Here is a 21027-nt window from a genome sequence, read left to right as displayed (position 1 = left end):
ACTGCACCAAAGCTGCCAACCCAATTACGGTCATGTAGTATAAAGCATTAAAAAGCATTTAGCTTTCCTTTCCCGTCCCTATGTGTTTTTCTTGCTCGGGCTGCGATACAATGAAATGTGACGCGAGCACAGCGAGCCTTTGTCATGTTGTATTTTATTTTTTTGGGTTCAGTGTAAAAGTAAATGGCCCAGAAGCAGCCAATGAGGCTGAAATACATTCTTTTTGTGTACGGATGTGAATTTCTGACAAGTAAACACAACTCGGCACAGAGGGTGGCTGCTAAACATCTCAAACAGGTGAATAATTAATAAAGGAAACGGAGAGAAGGAGATCACACTGTACATGGTGCCCGCGATGTTGTTGAATGTCCCATGGGAGCAGAAGAAAGCCATGCAGGTGTAACGGAGAGCGACTTATCCTCGGCAAGGATTAGAAGGAAAGTGACAAAGCCAAAACAAAATCTAGTTTTCTGTGTATTCCATTTAGTCTTAAACTATAAAACTAGATAAATATACTGTATATAAAATGTTCTACCCACCAATATTCTGTTCAGCAACTCTTGTGAACAACACAGCCCTGACAGGCAACGCTGTATCCTGGCCAAGGCCAACAAGGCCCAGGCCTAGGCCAGCACTTTGCAGGGATCCCAGCCGGCTTGTGCTACATTGTTATGCCCTGTACACACGTGCAGGATTTCAGACGGGAAAAGTTTCCGTCTGAAATCACGAGGGGAAAGCTGAGAACCTAAGAAACATTTATATCGCGCTACCTCAACCACCCTTCTTGACAAACACAAACGTATGCAAGTGGGTGATCTATAGTGATATACCGTATATTCCGGTGTATAAGACGACTTTCTAACCCCTTAAAATCTTCTTAAAAGTCGGGGGTCGTCTTATACGCCGGTAACCCAACATCCTTACCTTATCCTAAGACATGTAGAATCGCGGCCGTACATTTTTTCAAAAGCTGCGCCTCCTACGTCTTCTGTTCCGTGATAGGCGGAACACTCAGCTTCCCAGGAGACACTGTGTTTAGTGTCCGCCTATCACGGAGGCCCTCTCGTCCTGTGTTTAGTGTCCGCCTATCACAGAGGCCCTCTCGTCCTCGGACGAGAGGGCCTCCGTGATAGGCGAACACTGAACACAGTGCCTCCTGGGAAGCTGACTGTTCCGCCTATCCTGGAACGGAAGACGTAGGAGGCGCGGCTTTTGAAGAAACGTACAGTACGGCCGCGATTCTGCATGTCTTAGGATAAGGTAAGGGCACAGCGAGTCTGGCATGTAATGGGGCACAATCTGGCATGTAATGGGGCACAGTCTGGCATGTAATGGGGCACAGTCTGGCATGTAATGGTGGCACCGTGAGGCGAGGCATGACTAGTAGGAAGGGGGTAGTCTTATACGGCGAGTATATCCCAAAACCAACATTTTGGCTGGAAAATTAGGGGGTCGTCTTATACGCCCAGTCGTCTTATACGCCGGCAAATACGGTAAGTGAAAGGCTGGCTGCTATATCAAAAGTGACCGTGATTGCCACCAAGGTGCAACATGCAGCCACCTCAAAATCCCTCAGCAATCATAGTGATGGTGATTTACAAGAAAAATAAACAAAAAACAAAAACAAAAGGCACTTGAATAAAAAACCATCAGCTAAATATGGGTTTTGGCTCTGAATAAGTTAATAAACAGTTAAAAAATTTGACAATGAAGAGTCCATTAAATAGCAGGTAATATGTCAGACACCCGTGCATCTGTGCCACATTACAGATTGGTTATCAACGTGTCCACAAGAAAAGAGTGACATCTCCTCCACCAGACTTATAGATTGGCTTCTTACCAAATTTCCACGATCCCTTATGACAGGGGATCAGAAACAGCAAATAGTAGGTCCCAATCTCGCAGTTTCAGATATGCAGTCCTGATGGATCTCGTTGGGTTGATCTTCTTGGGTGACGTTGTCACCCAAGAAGCTCCTAACGTTCCCCCAGTGGACGGGTGCCTGACAGTTTTGTGTACCGGCCGGCACATTAGATTCAAGGCAAATTTTAAACTGCATAACTGTAAGTGCAATTTTAAGCCTTTAAATACATTTTCTACACATTTATTGCACTATGTGGAGCTGTCACTGTTTTTTACATGGTGGGCATTGATACTGCTGAAATTTCTTGGAAAACGAGATCCATCAGGACTGCATATCTGAAACTGCGAGATTGGGACCTACTATTTGCTGTTTCTGATCCCCTGTCATAAGGGATCGTGGAAATTTGGTAAGAAGCCAATCTATAAGTCTGGTGGAGGAGATGTCACGCTTTTCTTGTGGACACGTTTATAACCAATCTGTAATGTGGCACAGATGCACGGGTGTTTGACATATTACCTGCTATTTAATGGACTCTTCATTGTCAACATTTTGGACTGTTTATTAACTCATTCAGAGCCAAAACCCATATTTAGCTGATGGTTTTTGATTCAAGTGCCTTTTGTTTTTGTTTATTTTTCTTGTAAATCACCATCACTATGATTACTGAGGGATTTTGAGGTGGCTGCATGTGGCACCTTAGTGGCCATCACTGTCACTTTTGATATAGCAGCCAGCCTTTCACTTATATCACTATAGATCATCCACTTGCATACGTTTGTGATTGTCCAGAAGGGTGGTTGAGGTAGCGCGATTTATATTTTTCTCATGTTTATTTCTTGTATATATTGTTTACACGGTATTCGCAGCACCTGGAGGGATTAGACTGTGACTACGTTGCTGGTTCTTTTTTCCCTCCTTTTTCTTCTTTCTGGTATTTTTTAGCGCAGTTTCTTTCCATTTTTCCAAAGCTGAGAACCTGCTCGGGCAGTCTTTTCCCCCTACACACGGACGGTTTTCCCGACAGGAAAACTGCGATGGAGCTCTGGTCAGGAATCCCGGCCATGTGTATGCCCCATCGCAGTTTTTCCCATAGGAAAACTGTCAAAAACCACCCGGCAAAAGTCCTCCGGGAAAAAAGAGAGAGCTGGTTCTCTTCATTCGTCCGGCGTTTTTTGAGCAGTTTTCCCTCGGAAAAACGGCCAGGAGCATACACACAGCCGGGATTCCTGGCCAAAAGCTATCCTCGCAGTTTTCCCATTGTGAAAACTGGGCTTTAGTGTAGCGCCAGTCTTATGGGGCGGACTGGGCATCCCCTTTATAGGGGAGACACGATCAATGACGTCATTCCTACAGCCACACACCCCTACACTAGTAAACACACACACAGTGATCCCTAACTCCTACAGCGCCCCCTGTGTTTAACTCCCAAACTGCAACTGTCATTTTCACAATAAACAATGCAATTTAAATGCATTTTTTGCTGTGAAAATTACAATTGTCCCAAAAATGTGTCAAAATTGTCCGAAGTGTCCGCCATAATGTCGCAGTCACGAAAAAAATCATCGCTGATCGCCGCCATTAGTAGTAAAAAAAAATAAAATAAAATAAAAATGCAAAAAAACTATCCCCTATTTTGTAAACGCTATAAATTTTGCGCAAACCAACCAATAAACGATTATTGCGATTTTTTTTTTACCAAAAATAGGTAGAAGAATACGTATCGGCCTAAACTGAGGAAAAAAAAAAATTTATATATGTTTTTGGGGGATATTTATTACAGCAAAAAGTAAAAAATATTGCATTTTTTTCAAAATTGTCGCTCTATTTTTGTTTATAGCGCAAAAAATAAAAACCGCAGAGGTGATCAAATACCACCAAAAGAAAGCTCTATTTGTGGGGAAAAAAAGACGCCAATTTTGTTTGGGAGCCACGTCGCACGACCGCGCAATTGTCTGTTAAAGCGACGCAGTCCCGAACTGTAAAAACCCCTTGGGTCTTTAGGCAGCATTTTGGTCCGGGGCTTAAGTGGGTAAGGGAGGGTTATAGCCCCTGTCAGTTTATTTTTTACCATCCCTGTCCCATTGTAGAGATTTCCCTTCATTTCCTGCCCCATAGCCAAGCAGGAAGTGAGAGAAAATCTATGCAAATTAAGGGAATCCAATGCCCCCAGGCCCTCCGAACTAGTGTCCCCACTTTTAGGGTGGGTCTTAAACAGCAAGGGGTGTGGCCTTGACAGGAAGGGGTGGGCCATATTTAAATTAGGGGGTACATGAGTTTGGTCAGGCTTAGGGAAGCACAAAACCTAAATACACTACTGCTGCCATGGGGCTGCAATGGGCACAGTAAGGCTACAATGGGCACAGTGAGAATGGGGACAGTAAGGCTACAATGGGCACAGTAAGAATAGGCACAGTAAGGCTGCAATGGGCACAGTAAGGCTGCAATGGGCACAGTGAGAATAGGCACAGTAAGGCTGCAATGGGCACAGTAAGGCTGCAATGGGCACAGTGAGAATGGGTACAGTAAGGCTGCAATGGGCACAGTAAGGCTGCAATGGGCACAGTGAGAATAGGCACAGTAAGGTTGCAAATGGGCACAGTGAGGCGTAAGAATGGGCACAGTGAAGCTGCAGATGGGCATTGTTGACCCTCTTTTCCGCTTACAGTAGCTGCTGCATTCTTATACTTGAGTCAATACGTTTTCCCAGTTTTTTGTGGTAAAATTAGGGCCTCGGCTTATACTCAGGTCGGCTTATACTCGAGTATATACGGTAAGTCCATCCATATCCCTTGGAGCCCTGATTGGGTTCCTGCAAAGGGCTCTGAGGGGCAGAGAGACAGGTACATGGCGATTTCCCAACCCCAGAGGGCTCAAGGAATCCTATATTTACACTATGCAACCAGAAGGGGGCAGTGTTCCCCGGAAAAGCACAGAAAAACCTGTTCCAGCAGTGTTAACCCTTGTCCTACGGGTCCCACCACATTAGTATAGCCATTACAGGTAAAAAAAAAAAAAAAAATACCCACCCTGTATTGTGATATACCAACAGGAACATAAAATTCATTTGCCAGGGCCACCTGCTTACAGATAGTTGTCATGCCATAACTGGTACATGGAGATAGATGTGAAATATAATACTAAAAAAAGTATTTTAGGTCATTTATCCGGTCAGGCTAAGAGGCACAATGAAGAGATCACGAAAAAAAAACGAAAAAAAAAACGTTAACTCCATTAACGTGCTGCAGTTAGCGACAGTAAAAATAGATTTTCTTCGAGTCATAAACTACGTCACACGAACTGAAATCAAACTCTGTGTGGTCCTTCAGAGGTTGAAACAATTCATCTAATCAATTCAATTTACAGCCAAGCTTCACTGGAATACCATTTAAACATGGGAGTATTGGCTGATGGAATGAGATTAATTAATGTCTCGCCCAATCAGGCGGCAGAACATTTAGAACCGCATTAGGACTGGCTTCACTTTGTGTCCTTCTAGCCTCATTTCAGTTCGTGTTTTCTACCTGCCAAAATTGCAATGAAATAAAAAATGTTGTGTTTTTTTCTTTTTCTTTATGAGATTTTTTAGAGAAAGAGTTAACATGCCGCTTTATTGTTATTAAACGTGTTTATCTGGATTCTTTAACCAGAAAAACAGGTTCCAAGGTAAAGCATACGGTCATTCCTAACGTCATTTTCAACATCTGCAGCTTTCATAAAATAATACCTGATGAGCCTGCCATAAAGAACCTCATTCAGGCACTTTTTTTTTTCTTCCTACACTTGAATATTATGGAAGAGCCCTGGGGCCATCATAAAAAAAAATAAAAAATACAAAATTCTGTGTTTCAAAGTCAGAATTCTGTGTTTCAAAGACAGAATTCTGAGATTAAAAGTCGAAATTCTGAGTTTCAAGGACAGAATTCTGAGATTAAAAGTCAGAATTCTGAGATTAAAAGTCAGAATTCTGAGATTCAAAGACAGAATTCTGTGTTTGAAAGACAGAATTCTGAGATTAAGGCCGCGTACACACGACCGGTTTTCTCGCAGAATTCAGCAAGAAACTCAATGGGAGACGTATTCTGCCTGAGAAAACCGGTCGTGTGTACACTTTTCGCCGAGAAAACCATCGGGAAACTAAAACCAAAAAGAGAGCATGTTCTCTATTTCCTCGTTGGGCAATGGGAACATTTGGCTCGACGAGTTTTTTGACAGCCATGATGAAGTTGGGGTGTGTACGCGGCCTAAAAATCAGAATTCTGAGATTAAAAGACAGATTTCTGAGATTAAATGTCAGAATTATGAGATTCAAAAGACATAATTCTGAAATTCAAAGACATAATTCTGTGTTTCAAAGACTGAATTCTGTGTTTCAAAGACTGAATTCTGTGCTTCAAAGACAGAATTCTGTGTTTCAAAGACTGAATTCTGTGTTTCAAAGACTGAATTCTGTGTTTCAAAGACTGAATTCTGTGTTTCAAAGACTGAATTCTGTGTTTCAAAGACAGAATTCTGTGTTTCAAAGACAGAATTCTGTGTTTCAAAGACTGAATTCTGTGTTTCAAAAACTGAATTCTGTGTTTCAAAGACTGAATTCTGTGTTTCAAAGACAGAATTCTGTGTTTCAAAGACAGAATTCTGTGTTTCAAAGACTGAATTCTGTGTTTCAAAGACTGAATTCTGTGTTTCAAAGACTGAATTCTGTGTTTCAAAGACTGAATTCTGTGTTTCAAAGACAGAATTCTGTGTTTCAAAGACAGAATTCTGTGTTTCAAAGACTGAATTCTGTGTTTCAAAGACTGAATTCTGTGTTTCAAAGACTGAATTCTGTGTTTCAAAGACTGAATTCTGAGATTGAAAGTCTGAATTTGGGGATTTGAAAGAAAGAATTCTGTGTTTAAAAGACAGAATTCTGAGATAATAAGACATCATTTTGTGTTTTAAAGACAGAATTCTGTGTTTCAAAGTCAGTATTTTGTATTTTAAAGTTAGAATTCTGTGTTTCAAAGACATAATTCTGATATTAATAGTCGGAATTCAGATTCAAAGACAGAATTCTGTGTTTAAAAGACTGAATTCTGAGATTTAAAGACATTATTTTGTGTTTCAAAGACAGTATTCTGTGTATCAGTCAGAATTTTGTATTTCAAAGTTGGAATTCTGTGTTTCAAAGACACAATTCTGAGATTAAAAGTCTCAATTCAGAGTTTCAAAGACAAAATTCTGAACTTAAATGTCAGAATTCTGAGATTGAAAGACAGAATTCAGAGATTCAAAGACAGAATTCTGTGTTTAAAAGACTGAATATTGTATTTTAAAGTTAGAATATTGTGTTTCAAAGACAGAAATCAGAATTCAGAGATTTAAAGACAGAATTCTGAGATTATATGTCAAGAACTGGAGATTTGAAAGACAAAATTCTGTGTTTCAAAGACAGAATTCTGTGTTTCAAAGTCAGAATTTTGTATTTCAAAGTTAGAATTCTGTGTTTCAAAGACAGACATCAGAATTCAGAGATTGAAAGACAGAATTATGTGTTTCAAAGACAGAATTCTGAGCTTAAATGTCAGAATTCTGAGATTAAAAGTCAGAATTCTGAGATTCAAAGTCAGAATTCTGATGCCGCGTACACACGATCATTTTTCGGCATTAAAAAAAAAGATGACGTTATTAAAAACGTCAGTTAAAATGATGGTGTGTGGGCTGCACATCATTTTTCAGTTTCTGAAAGACGACAAAAAAAAAAAATTCGAACATGCTGCATTTTTTAGCGTCGTTTTAAAAAATTACGTTTTTCGGGTTGTAAAAAATGATCGTGTGTGGGCTAAAATGACGTTTTAAACCCGCGCATAATCAGAAGCAAGTTATGAGACGGGAGCGCTCGTTCTGGTAAAACTACCGTTCATAGTGAGTAAGCACATTCATCACGCTGTAACAGACAGAAAAGCGTGACTCGTCTTTTACTAACACGGAATCAGCAAAAGCAGCCCAAAGGCGAATGGAACTTTCCCTTTAAAGTGCCATCGTAGGTGTTGTACATCACTCACCGCGCTTTGTTCATCATTTTTTTTAAACGATGGTGTGTGGGCAACGTAGTTTTTAATGATGAAGTTGGAAAAACTTTGTTTTTTGGACATGCTGAAAAATGATCGTGTGTACGCGGCATAAGTTTCAAAGTCAGAATTCTGAGTTTTAAAGTCAGAATTCTGAGATAAAATCTCAGAATTCTAAGATTAAATGTCAGATATACAGTTACATACACATAATTATTGCACCTAAAGATAAAAAAAGAGGGAAATATATACATTCACATACATTTTTAATACAGAATCACGGGTGAATACTGTATGGAGATTGGAATGTATTAGTTTTTTTTTTCTTCTCTATTATCTCCCTCTCTCTCCCTTATCACTATTCCTGTCTCATCGGGTATTATTTACCCCCCCCTTTGGAGAATTACCCCCCCCCCTTTTTTTCTCTCTCTTTTTTTTTGGTAACTTTTATTTATATTGAGTGACATATATATATATATTTTCTCTTTATATGTTAGTTTTTATTTATTTTTTCGTATTTGTAATGATAAAAATTAATAAAAAGGAAATAAAAAAAAGTAGATACAAAGAGGCTGCAAGAGATGTTATAAAGGATGAAAAAAGGGGAAAACAATAATTTGTTTTCTAAAATATGGCAGTGCTTTATTAAACTAAATGGCGCTCAAATAGGGTTTTATAACAACTTTGAAGAGTACATTTTCATTTTTTTCCCATAACATTAAAAGGTGAATTAACGAAATATTCTGAACTCCTAATTTTGCTCCTCTATTTATTGCCAAGTGACCCCCCCCCCCCAATCCCACAAAATTCACAATCTGACCTCTGTTTACTATGCGTACTCACTCCCTGACCTTTGGCCACCATGCATACTTACTCCCTGATCAATGTTTACTAAGTTTACTCACTCCTTGACCTCTGGTAACCATGCTCACTTCTGCTCACCACGTCTACTTACTCCTGGACCTCCAGTCACCATGCATTCTCACTCCATGACCACTGCTCGCCATGCCTACTCACTCTTTCACCTCTGCTCCCCACACCTACTTAGTCTCTAACCCCCATTAACCATGCATGCTCACTCCCTGACCTCTAGTCTCTATGCATACTCACTTCTTGGCCTCTTGCCACCATGCCTACTCACTCTCTCACCTCTGCTCACCACACCTAATTCCTGATCTCCAGTCGCCATGAATACTCACTTCCTGACCTCCATTTACCATGAATATTCACTCCCTGACCTCTGGTTACTATGCCTACTCACTCCCTGTTCTCTGATTATTACTTACGCCCTGACCTTTGGTACCAATGCATACTTACTCCCTTGATCAATGGTCACTATGCCTACTCACTCCTTGACCTCTAGTAACCATGCTTACCTCTGCTCACCACATCTACTTACTTTTAGACCTCCAGTCACCATGCATGCTCACTCCCTGATCTCTGGTCACTATGCCTACTTACTCCTTGACCACCGTTTACCATGCCTACTCATGCTGACCTAAAGTCAGCATAATTTTTCACTCTCTGACCACTGGCCACCATGCCTACTCACTCCCTGATCTCTGGTCACCATGCCCACTTACCTCTTTTCACCACTCCTACCTACTTCCTGACCTCCAGTCACCATGCCTACTCACTCCTTAACCTCTAGTAGCCATGTCTGCTCACCCTCTCACCTCTGCTCACTACGTCTACTTATTCCTGGACCTCCAATCACCATGCATGCTCTCTACCTGACCTCTGATCACTACGCCTACTCACTCCTAGACCTCTGGGCACCATGCCTACTTACTTCCTGACCTCCAGTCAGCATTATTATCCATGCCCTGACCACTGGTAACCATGTCTACTAACTCCCTGATCTCTGACCACCATACCTACTCACTCCCTGACCTCTGGTCACCATGCATACTCATTCCTTGATCTTTGGTCACCATGCCTACTCACTCTCTCTACTCTGCTCACCACGTCTACCTACTCCCTGACCTCCAGTCACCATGCATGCTCACTCCCTGACCTCCAATCAGAGGCGGCTCTTGCTGTCCCCACTCCAGCAGCTCCTGAGCCAGGGCTGTAAGAGAGGCCTCCTCTTGCAAACTAGGCTCTGGCTACAAGGTACGGTATGTTGGAGTACATAACACCCTGACCTCTGGTCACCATGCATATTCATTCACTGATCTCTGGTCACCATACCTACACTCACAATGCCCACCTACTCCCTGACCTCCAGTCACCTATTCACTCTCTGACTTCTGGTCAGAAATAATAAAAAAATAAATTTGCTATTTAATAACAATTGTTCTTACGTGGTTTAGGAAATGTACATAAACAGCCAAAAAGAAATGTGCCGAAAACAGAACAACTTCCTCCAACACGGTGGCGAACGCTCGTGAACGAGCCCTAATAATACATCAAGGTATTTTCAGAAGAAGCATTTTGCTGAAAAATGTTTTGTGAAGAAAGTGTACGGCCTCCATTGGGACCAGTGAAGATTTCTTCCCTTCCAAACGGGGCTTGATGAATAAAAGAGAGTTCTGGGAGTGACACTGATTGTTTTAGATTGGAACATGAGAGGAGAGGAAAAGGCTTGTGAAGTCGCCCCCGAGTGTCACTGTGACGATTGTCATTTTTCCTGACAGCCTTCAATTTTACGCGGAGATAAAACACCTAAATAGTTAGATAGTTGTTTTAAAAAATTCATTTGCGCTTCGGATATCTTCAGCGCAGCCGAGATTTGCCCTGATAAGAGTATTTGTCGAGGGATCTCATTCCTCATTCCGTCTTATGGAACAATGTTGTCTGTTGGAATTTTTGTCTATGTACATCTTATTAGTGACACATTCGGGCTGATTAAGAGGACCTGTCATTGCATTGTATATCTTTAAAAAAAATAAATGTAGCCAGACACTGGGCTACAGCAAAATGGAGGAGGAGACATTGCCCTTTGTTCTTTTCTCTCTTTACTGTAAAACTGATGTTAGGCTGCACCATTCTCCTCGGGCCTGCAGGGGGAGAGCAAAAGCAAGAAAGCCCCTTGACTTCTATGCAGAGTGCTGAGAATCATGGGAGTTGTAGCCCGTGACGGTAGCCATATAACGGGGCCAATGAATCCTTTACACTACAGATCCTAAGTGACACTGTGTAGTAGGAGGAGTGGAGAAATGGCTTTTATTGAACTGTCCGGGAAAACTTTGCCCTCTTGGCGCGGCAGGAGTTGAGGAAAGCACATCTGTCAGAGTTGATGAAAGCCATACCTCTCAACTGTCCCTGATTTCGAGGGACTGTCCCTGATTTCGAGGGACTGTCCCTGATTTGGAGGGACTGTCCCTCATTCTCCTCATTTGTCCCTCATTTTGGTTTGATCGCTATAGTTGTATATAAAATACACTTTTTATCTATCAAAAAGTGTTTCACAGCACTAAACTTTCATCTGATTTCTAAATTGTTGCATTTGTAAATTCCAAAAGCCAATATAAAGCAATAGTAGTGGTGAAAAAAGCACTTGTGGGTTTAACCAATCTTATTTTTTTGTACAATTCTCCTTTAAGGGGGTGTGGCAAGGGGTGTGTCCTATGCCTGCATACTTTTGCTGATAGGTGTCCCTCATTCCCATCTCTGAAAGTTGGGAGGTATGTGAAAGCACATCTGTCGGTATGGGGACCCGAGTGTGAGACGGAGAGTAAAGACACCCATGGGCGTCCGCTGAACTTTTTCCGGGGGGGGGGGGCATAATTTTGTGGTCACCTATGCTCCGCTTCTTTGACAATGTCATGAAGGGGAGGGGCTTAGTCATTATCCCATAAAGTGCAGGCATGTGTCCATGATATGCAGCCTCACTGTGCTGATCAAATGTACAGTACAGAGGGTGTACAGTATATGTATATAAGGGTATATAGGGGTATATAGAGGAAAGAAGGTGGGTATATACAGGTCTATATACAGGAATGATCTTTCCTTTATCTGGCACTCCCTTCACTGATCATACCTGTATGCACTCAGCTTCCCCCCTCATCTGTATATATGTCACCCCCCCCCCCCCTGTACACAAACAGCCTCCTCCTTTCACTTGTACTCACAGCCCCCACTTGTAAGGTCACGGTGGTCTTCCTCCTCCCAAGTCCTGTTTCCACATGTCCATTTGAAAATACATTACAGTCATCAAAGCAAACACGAGGGCGCACATACAGGAAGCGGCCAGAGGTGGCAGTGAAGAGCTCTGTAAGCTCCATGACACTGATCTTTCAGCACAGCTACAGATGCGAGCATGGCAGACCCTTGCCGATTCCAGGGGGGGTCACTCGCCCCCCCTTAACCCTATGAGCGAATGCCCATGAAGACATCTGAGGCAGCGTAATACAGATCATATCACTACCTTTGCACTGTTGCTCAAGGGGCACTGGAGCATCTGCTCACCCTCTACTTCCCATCACTGATCATTGTAGATGCTTTTGGGGGAAGGACCACAGGGGCCCCCTTCCACCGCAAGAGTTCACAGCATCATCCTGAGGATTGAAAAGGGGGCTATCCGCTCATAATAAACACTGTTAGCAGGAACTGAGCCACTGAAATCAGGACACCAACGATACCCAACCCATAACGCACGTGTGCCAACCCTATACTGCACTTATACAAACCCAATACTGCACTTATACTGAACCTTTACTGCATCTGATCCACATCAACATTGCACCTGTGCCAAGCCTATACCACATTGCATCTATACTGTATGCTGGTTTCTATAAACTGTCATTAAATACACTCACACTTTTTAAAGGGCCCCAACAATAGCCGGAAGAATAACATGTCAAAGGACTACTCCTCCCGTAAAACCAATCTGCAATCTCCAGTCAGTCTGGCACTAGTATCGCCGCCATGAATGTGTTCCCGCAGTCTAATTCCAGCACTCGGTAGATTAAGACTTTACTACTGCTCACTGCTGCACATGAGGTGGCCTTGCTACTGTTTCTGCTGATCTGGATGCCAAATGTCATCTTATGTCTAGTTTTTACTGTTAATTACTTTGTATGCTAAATTGTGCTGTTATCATTGTCAATCCAGTGTATGCTTGCCTTGTTACCTACCAGATTGGGCGACTATATATTAAATTTGCCTTTACCAACTGGTTCAGAGACTGTTTTTTTTTTTTTCTAAAGCACTACTATTGGATACTAATAGCTAGATTCAGGTAACTGGGCGCATCTTTGAGGCGGCGTAGCGTATGGTATTTACGCTATGCCGCCGTAAGTCAGAGAGGCAAGTGCTGTATTCACAAAGCACTTGCCTCCTAAGTTACGGCGGCGTATCGTGAATGGGCCGGCGTAAGCGCGCCTAATTCAAATGAGGATGAGGGGGCGTGTTTTATGTAAATTACTCGTGACCCGACGTGATTGACATTTTTTACGAACGGCGCATGCGCCGAAGACAGTTAAAAAATTATTGTGGTACAAAGACATCAGAGGCACAGGATCAATGAAAAGCTGACATGTTTCACACCACAATGGGGTGCTTAGTCATAGCTGTTGGAAGATGGAATGACCATCCATAAATATGGGGATGAGAAAGAGGTGGATTAAACATCCCAATTATATATATATATATATATATATATATATATATATATATATATATATATATATATATATATATATATATATACACCGTATATACTCAGGTATAAGCCGAGATTTTCAGCACATTTTGTTGTGCTGAAAATGCCCCCCTCGGTTAATACTCGAGTCAAATTTGCGCATGAGCTCCTGAAATTTGGGGACCCGGTACCGGCCGAACTTGGCACACATATAGCCCCACTCTTCCTCTACAAGTGTGCAAAGTTTGTTGTCCGGGGGACCTACGGCCGGGGAGCACCGATTTTTCAAAGACACCCCTTCTATATACTCCCAAGTTAAACGTAAGTCTAGGCATGGGCACAGTGAGGCACAGTGAGGCATGCAGATGGACACCCTAGGCTTATACTCAAGTCAATACGTTTTTCTATTTTTTTGTGGTAAAATTAGATGCCTCGGCTTATATTCGGGTCGGCTTATACTCGAGTATATAAAGTGTGTGTGTGTGTGTGTGTGTGTGTATATATATATATATATATATATATATATATTTTTTTTTTTTGTTTTCCCTCCCCCTCCTTCTTCTCTCCCGCTCCCATGTTTTCATCCCTAGCCCTACACTCCTCACATTTGGGTTCTTCCTGTGTTCTTTACAGATACCCATGCAAGTGCATTTCTTGAATGTTTGTTGTATGATACTATAGTTGAGGTTCCTATTCTTACCCCTTAAACTCCATACTCTCCCAAATTCTTAACATTTTAAAAAAAAAACTATTGAACATTAAAAAAAGTTGAGAAAGTTATGAGTGGCATTGAATCCAGTGTGTGCTTACAGACAGAAGCCTCACCCTCCTACACCAGTGCAGGGTTACCAACAAATCACCATGTTCTAGAAAGCAGTGCTTGTGGAATTCCTGTGACCAGGGCCTACATCCTTGAATCCCCTGGGGCACAAGGCTCCTGACAGGGGCAAGGTACTCTTGGTCCACCTAGGCCAAAGGCACGGTGGACCTCCGCTCCTTCAGGAAATGCCAAAGCTGGTCCTCCAAGTACATGGTGAGGGCTATCCTGAAGAGAGACCCACTTATGGATAGAGGAAAAAAAAACAAAGGATGCAGATCTTCGCCACAATATCATGGCAGGCCCGGAGGGCTGTGGGGCACAAGGCTCCTGTCAGGGTCAAGGTACTCTTGGTCCACCTAGGCCAAAGGCTCAGTGGACCCCTCTCCTTTTGGGACATGCCAAAGCTGGTCCTTCAAATACATGGTGAGGGCTAACCCTGAAGAGAGACCCCCAATTGGAGAATGGGTCTTTTTCCTAAGTCCACAGATCCTCTGCCTGATATCATGGCAGGCCCTAATGAACCTGCATGTTCCGTCTCTGTGAGTTTCATTCCAAAAGTGCAGTGTGATAAATACATTTATAAATAAAAAAGTGCCATGTGCAGTATACAGCAGACCTTCTGGCAGGCACAAAGATTGCTCTGAGATAGCGAAAAGGACCACCCAAGAAGCACATAGAAGAATAGCAAATGTGATGTAACCTAGTGACGGTGAAACTCAGTGGGGTCCCAAACCCATTGTGTTTTTCCGGCACCCCTGGGCCGCCATCCCCAAGTTCCAACAAGAGTTTTTGAGCCTTCCCGGCTTGGGTACTGCTCAACGTTGACTTTATAAGTCTGAAAAGTTTTTCTGTGGTGCTCAATTTCCCTCATTTTCATAGCGGGGGCTCCGGAATGCTTGGCCGATTGGCTGCCGAGACGCAGCTGAAGCTTCCATATCTATTTCAGGAACAAAAGGCCCCATTTTAAGTCATCAGACAACCTGCTGGTGCCTCATACGATAGCAAAACATGAAATCAATGAGATCAATATGGAGACAGACAAAAGAAATGTTTCAAATGCAAACAAAATGCTTGAATAAATATTTGAACATAGAATAGCCTGGAATGGAGGCATGAAGTAGATGAGGCTTTTAAGCAGAGAGTGTCATCGAACATCGAACAGATGGAGGGCAGGAAGCAAGACTCGTAAATAATACTTGGAAAAGCAAAACACTTCACTCTCATGATACAAAATATATAATCGCATATTATAAAAAATAAACAATATATATATATATATATATATATATATATACAGTACAGACCAAACGTTTGGACACACCTTCTCATTCAAAGAGTTTTCTTTATTTTCATGACTATGAAAATTGTAGATTCACACTGAAGGCATGAAAACTATGAAGTAACACATGTGGAATTATACATAACAAAAAAGTGTGAAACAACTGAAAATATATTTCATATTCTAGGTTCTTCCACCTTTTGCAGCAGACACATCTCTAGAACTGGTAAGAGGAGACTGTGTGAATCCGGCCTTCATGGTAGAATATCTGCTAGGAAACCACTGCTAAAGAAAGGCAACAAGCAGAAGAGACTTGTTTGGGATAAAGAACACAAGGGATGGACATTAGACCAGTTGAAATCTGTGCTTTGGTCTGATGAGTCCAAACTTGAGATCTTTGGTTCCAACCCCCGTGTCTTTGTGCGACGCAGAATAGGTGAACGGATGGACTCTACATGCCTGGTTCCCACCGTGAAGCATGGAGGAGGAGGTGTGATGGTGTGGGGGTGCTTTGCTGGTGACACTGTTGGGGATTTAATCAAAATTGAAGGCAAAAATTTGAAGGCATACTGAACCAGCATGGCTACCACAGCATCTTGCAGCGGCATGCTATTCCATCTGGTTTGCGTTTAGTTGGACCATCATTTATTTTTCAACAGGACAATGACCCCAAACACACCTCCAGGCTGTGTAAGGGCTATTTGACCAAGAAGGAGTGTGATGGGGACTACCTCTTGAAGCTCATCAAGAGAATGCCAAGAGTGTGCCAAGCAGTAATCAAAGCAAAAGGTGGCTACTTTGAAGAACCTAGAATATGAAATATATTTTATTTATTTTTATATTTAGTTTTGATGCCTTGAATCATAGTCATGAAAATAAAGAAAACTCTTTGAATGAGAAGGTGTGTCCAAACTTTTGGTCTGTACTGTATATATATATATATATATATATATATATATATATATATATATATATATATATATATATATATAGTGGAACCTCGGAGTGCAAGTAACGTGGTTAATGAGCGTTTCGCAATACGAGCACTGTATTTTTAAAAATCGTAACACGGTTTGCAAGAGTTGTCTCGCAAAATGAGCACAATTCAGGCCAAAGCGGTGTGCAATACCGCGTTTGGCCTGAGGTGTGGGGGGGGGGCGCTGCAGCCGAGCGGTGCTGATCGGCGCCATTCAGAAATGCACGTAAAGGCCAGAGGACACCTTGGCTGACCTGGGCAAATCTCAGCAACTGAGCCTTTCCGAGGTTTGCAGAGGTCAGCCGAGGTGCTTTTCCGGCCATTTCCGAGGCTCTCCGGTGCCCCCCACCTCTGGCCGCATTTGTTTCCATTGACTTCTATGGGGGAAACTCGCTTTGATATGACCTCCAGTCACCTGCCCTTTATCTATTCATCAGCATGCATGTGCTTCCACTGAGGAGACTTTAAATTTTAGAGTTAGGTATGCAGTACACAGAGAGCCTTGACGGGGCCTGTAGCTTACACATGCCTTTGCAAATGCGTGCAACTAAACCTCTGTTTTTAACACATACTGTTACACAGGTGAATTTGGTTGGTTGCTGATTGGTCGGTAAGTTTGAGCTTGGATATGTTGTTTTTGTATGTATACGCGCCTTTTCCAGTGCTCCTTACTGTATAGGTAGGGGCAGTGACATTTGTTTTTTGTGTTGATATGCGAGTACTTTGGATTACAAGCATTCTCCTGGAACAGATTCTTCTCGTAATCCGAGGTTCTACCGTATATTATTATTCCAAACCAACAACTTTGAATGTATCTTCTTTGCCACTGTAGTTCCATTTGCAGCTTTTTTGTATAAGACGTCCCAGAACTCTTTTCTTCTCAATTCTTTCCATCAATATGATCATGTGGTGGGACTTTTAGGCCTCGTACACACGAACGAACATGTCCGCTGAAACTGGTCCGCGGACCAGTTTCCGCGGACATGTTCGGTCGTGTGTAGGGCCGACCGGACAATTTTCCGGCCTAGCGGACAGGTTTCCAGCAGACAAAAGTTTCTTAGCATTCCAAGAAACTTGTCCGCTGGAAGCCTGTCCGTCGGACATGTCCGATGGTCAGTACGACTCATCGGACATGTCCGCTGGCCTGAGAACCCGCGCATGGCATCGAAGTGATTCGACGCATGCGTGGAAGCATTGAACTTCAGGGTTTGCGGACGTGGCGGCGTCAACGTCCCCGCCACGTCACCGCGCTGTCTGTCCGCGGAGATTTTGGTTTGATGGTGTGTACAACCATCAGACCAAAATCTCCGAGCGGACACGTCCGATGAAAACGGTCCGCGGACCGTTTTCATCGGACATGTTCGCCCGTCTGTACAAGGCCTAAAATGTAACCTTGATATGAATACATAGAGCACAACCTGCCTGTTTGGGTATTGCCAAACTCTCTTGCCAACCCAACATGGCAGCACTAGGTGCTTGAGCAGCCAATCACTAAGCACCAGTACTGTCACGTGAGAGGAAGGGGAGCGAGCCCCCCTGCTGAAAGTATTATATATTTCCCTTCACAACTCATAACTTAAGGGAACTGGTCTCAAAATAACCGGGCCGGTTCAGAGTCCGAGCAAGGAGTGGTCAAAATTCAGGGGGAGGTAATTAACAAACCAAGGTTGTCAGATTTTTAGTTGCTTAGGTATAGGATCCATTATTGTAGCCTCTTTTTTGAAGTGGATCATGGCTTGCATCACCCGTTGTTTGGTTTCGGGAGTGGAAAGGTAGGCTTTCGCAATGGTTTAGCAGATGTGGTAACATAAAGAAGAAATAGTGTTACTTTTTATCTTTCATGTTGCATTCCAGCCCGGATGAAGGGGCTGATTATAGCCCCCCAAAGTGTGCTGGCTTTTGTACATAACTTATCATTGGAATAAACTTACATTTGGACTTAAACTTTATGGTGAGGCAGTTCAGTTCTAGACTTGCTCACTCTCGTCACAACCCAAGGTGATCACCAGCCAAATATTTGGATTCTCCCTACTCATACCACCATCATGTCATTGGATAATAACAATATATAATAAAACTCCAGCGCCTTTATCCCACTTTCTATAGACATGAGATGTCCATCATCCAATCCACCTTTAGATCTGTGGACCCCAACCTAGAATTTGGTATTAGAATTAATCCCACAAAGATACAAAAGGAAGGTTGATAAGATGTGTCAAGATTCATGTACACAAAAACTACACATACAAAAAAAAAATTACATAAGTCTTTCTCGGAAACAAAAACTTATAAAGGAGCTTACCAAGAAGAGCGTTCGGAAATTGGCGAGGTCCCCAAAGAACTCCTCGACGCTCACCGCTCTGGGATCGAAGGCGAAGTATTCTCCCAAGTTATCGTACAGCTTGTTCATGTTGTTGTGCATGGTGGTCAACTTCTCGCACTGCTCCCTGGCGGTCTTTGCAAAGATGTATTAAGTTGTCAAGGAAAAAACTTTCTCAAGAAGGCAAATCTTTACCACACAAATACTGTGCTTACTTAAAGACTAACTCACTTCCTGACTATGTGACACATACAAGACCATACAACAAATAGAGGTCAATGGGATAGAAAGGCACAAATGGCAATAAACATTGTCAAAATTTCTAACCCTTAATAAAACATGTTTTTATTTGTGTTTTTGTTGGAAAGATCTCCCCTTATTTAATATCCTAACAAGAAAATGAAGGTTAATCTCTCCATTAGGGACACACAAGACACAGGTCCCAGTTCTTCCTTCTTCCACAACTCCCTGGGCTCCTTTACATGCCCAGGAAATATAGATTCCACTGTTTCCCTTCTTCAGAAGCTCAGAAAGACCACACTTTATGAGACAGAGGTAGCTTGACAGGAGATCTGCAGCCAGGTGAGAGGCTCTCCACTGTCAGAACTGGCCTGTGGCCAGCTTGGCCAGAGCCTAATAGCATGCAGTTTACCCAGAAGACCCAGCTTCTATGTGGAGGACCTCGCCCATTGTTACCAGGTCCCCCTGTGTCTTTGGGCCTTTGATGTTCCATAGCTTCCAACTGTCCCTGATTTCGAGGGACTGTCCCTGATTTGGTGCAAAGTCCCTCATTTGTCCCTCATTTTTGTCTGATCCATATAGTTGTGTAACAAATACACTTTTTATTTTTCAAAAAGTGTTTCCCAGAGCTAAACCTTTCATCCAAATTCTGAATGGCTGCATTTGTAAAATGTAAAAGCCAATATAAAAGGAATAGTAGTAGTAAAAAAAAGCCCTTGTGGATTTAATAACATTTTTTGGGGTTAATTATCCTTTAAGGGGGTGTGGCAGGGGGCGTGTCTTATGCATACAACAGTAGGTGTCTCTCATTCCCAGCTCAAAATGTTGGGAGGTATGGGTGTTCCCCTGTGTAACCAGAGAAACCTTGGACTTCCCTTAGAGCAGGGATCCTCAAACTACGGCGCTCCAGCTGTTGCGAAACTACATATCCCATGAGGCATTGTAAAACTCTGACATTCACAGACATGACTAAGCATGATGGGAATTGTAGTTCCTGAACAACTGGAGGGCCGTAGTTTGAAGACCCCTGCCTTAGAGGGATGTTGTTTATGAGGATAAGTGCAAGGAATGGCAATTTCTTCTCTTCCTGGCAGTAGTGGGTGATCCTTAAAGCCCCACCCAGTGTTTTTGCCAAACAAGCTGCTGATTAGGCCTGTGCTTTCAACTCACACTGGAAAAAATACCATTCTATGTCCAAGTTCACTACTGGTTTACTGGTTTATTCACTTGATTGCCAGTCAAGCCCTGATGAAGGGGGCACGTAGACCCCTCGAAACACGTTAACTACTTTTTGATCTGTACCCCTGACCTTTAATGGAATAACATTGTATCTGGACCTTTTAGCAGTGGCGTGTAAAAAAAAAAAAAAACACACATTTTAACCACTTGACCACCAGGCACGTAAACCCACTTAATAACCAGACCAATTTTCAGCTTTCGGTGCTCTCACAATTTGAATGACAATTACTCAGTCATACAACACTGTACCCAAATGAAATTTTCTTCCTTTTTTTCCACACAAATAGAGCTTTCTTTTGGTGGTATTTAATCACCGTTGGGTTTTTATTTTTAGCGCTATAAGAGAAAAAAGACTGAAAATTCTGTTAAAAAAAAAGATTTTTTCGTGGTTTCTGTTATAAAATTTAGCAAATTTAGTATTTTTTCTTCATTCTCTTGCATAAATGTGAAAGATGAAGTTACACCGAGTAAATAGATACCCAACATGTCACCCTTCAAAATTGCACACGCTCGTGGAATGACGCCAAACTTCGCTACTTAAAAATCCCCATAGGCGATGTTGCAGGGTATTGTGGGGTGTTGCAGAGTATTGTGGGGTATTGCAGAGTATTATGTGGTATTGCAGAGTAGTGTGGGGTATTGCAGAGTATTG

At 42.4% G+C, this 21027-nt stretch overlaps 1 protein-coding gene across 3 annotated transcripts in view; it reads right to left on the bottom strand.

The window, feature by feature from the left end:
* Positions 1 to 21027, bottom strand: part of DIAPH2 (diaphanous related formin 2) — a 1333979-nt gene that overhangs the window by 288747 nt on the left and 1024205 nt on the right. For all 3 annotated transcript variants that reach the window (XM_040325027.1, XM_040325028.1, XM_040325029.1), the window contains one exon: positions 18879 to 19043. In XM_040325027.1, coding sequence (XP_040180961.1) covers positions 18879 to 19043 — 165 coding nt within the window. The remainder of the gene's footprint in view (positions 1 to 18878; positions 19044 to 21027) is intronic.

Source organism: Rana temporaria, chromosome 9, assembly GCF_905171775.1.
Source record: "Rana temporaria chromosome 9, aRanTem1.1, whole genome shotgun sequence".
In the NCBI taxonomy this organism is placed as follows: domain Eukaryota; kingdom Metazoa; phylum Chordata; class Amphibia; order Anura; family Ranidae; genus Rana; species Rana temporaria.
This window is presented reverse-complemented; position numbering and strand designations above follow the sequence as displayed.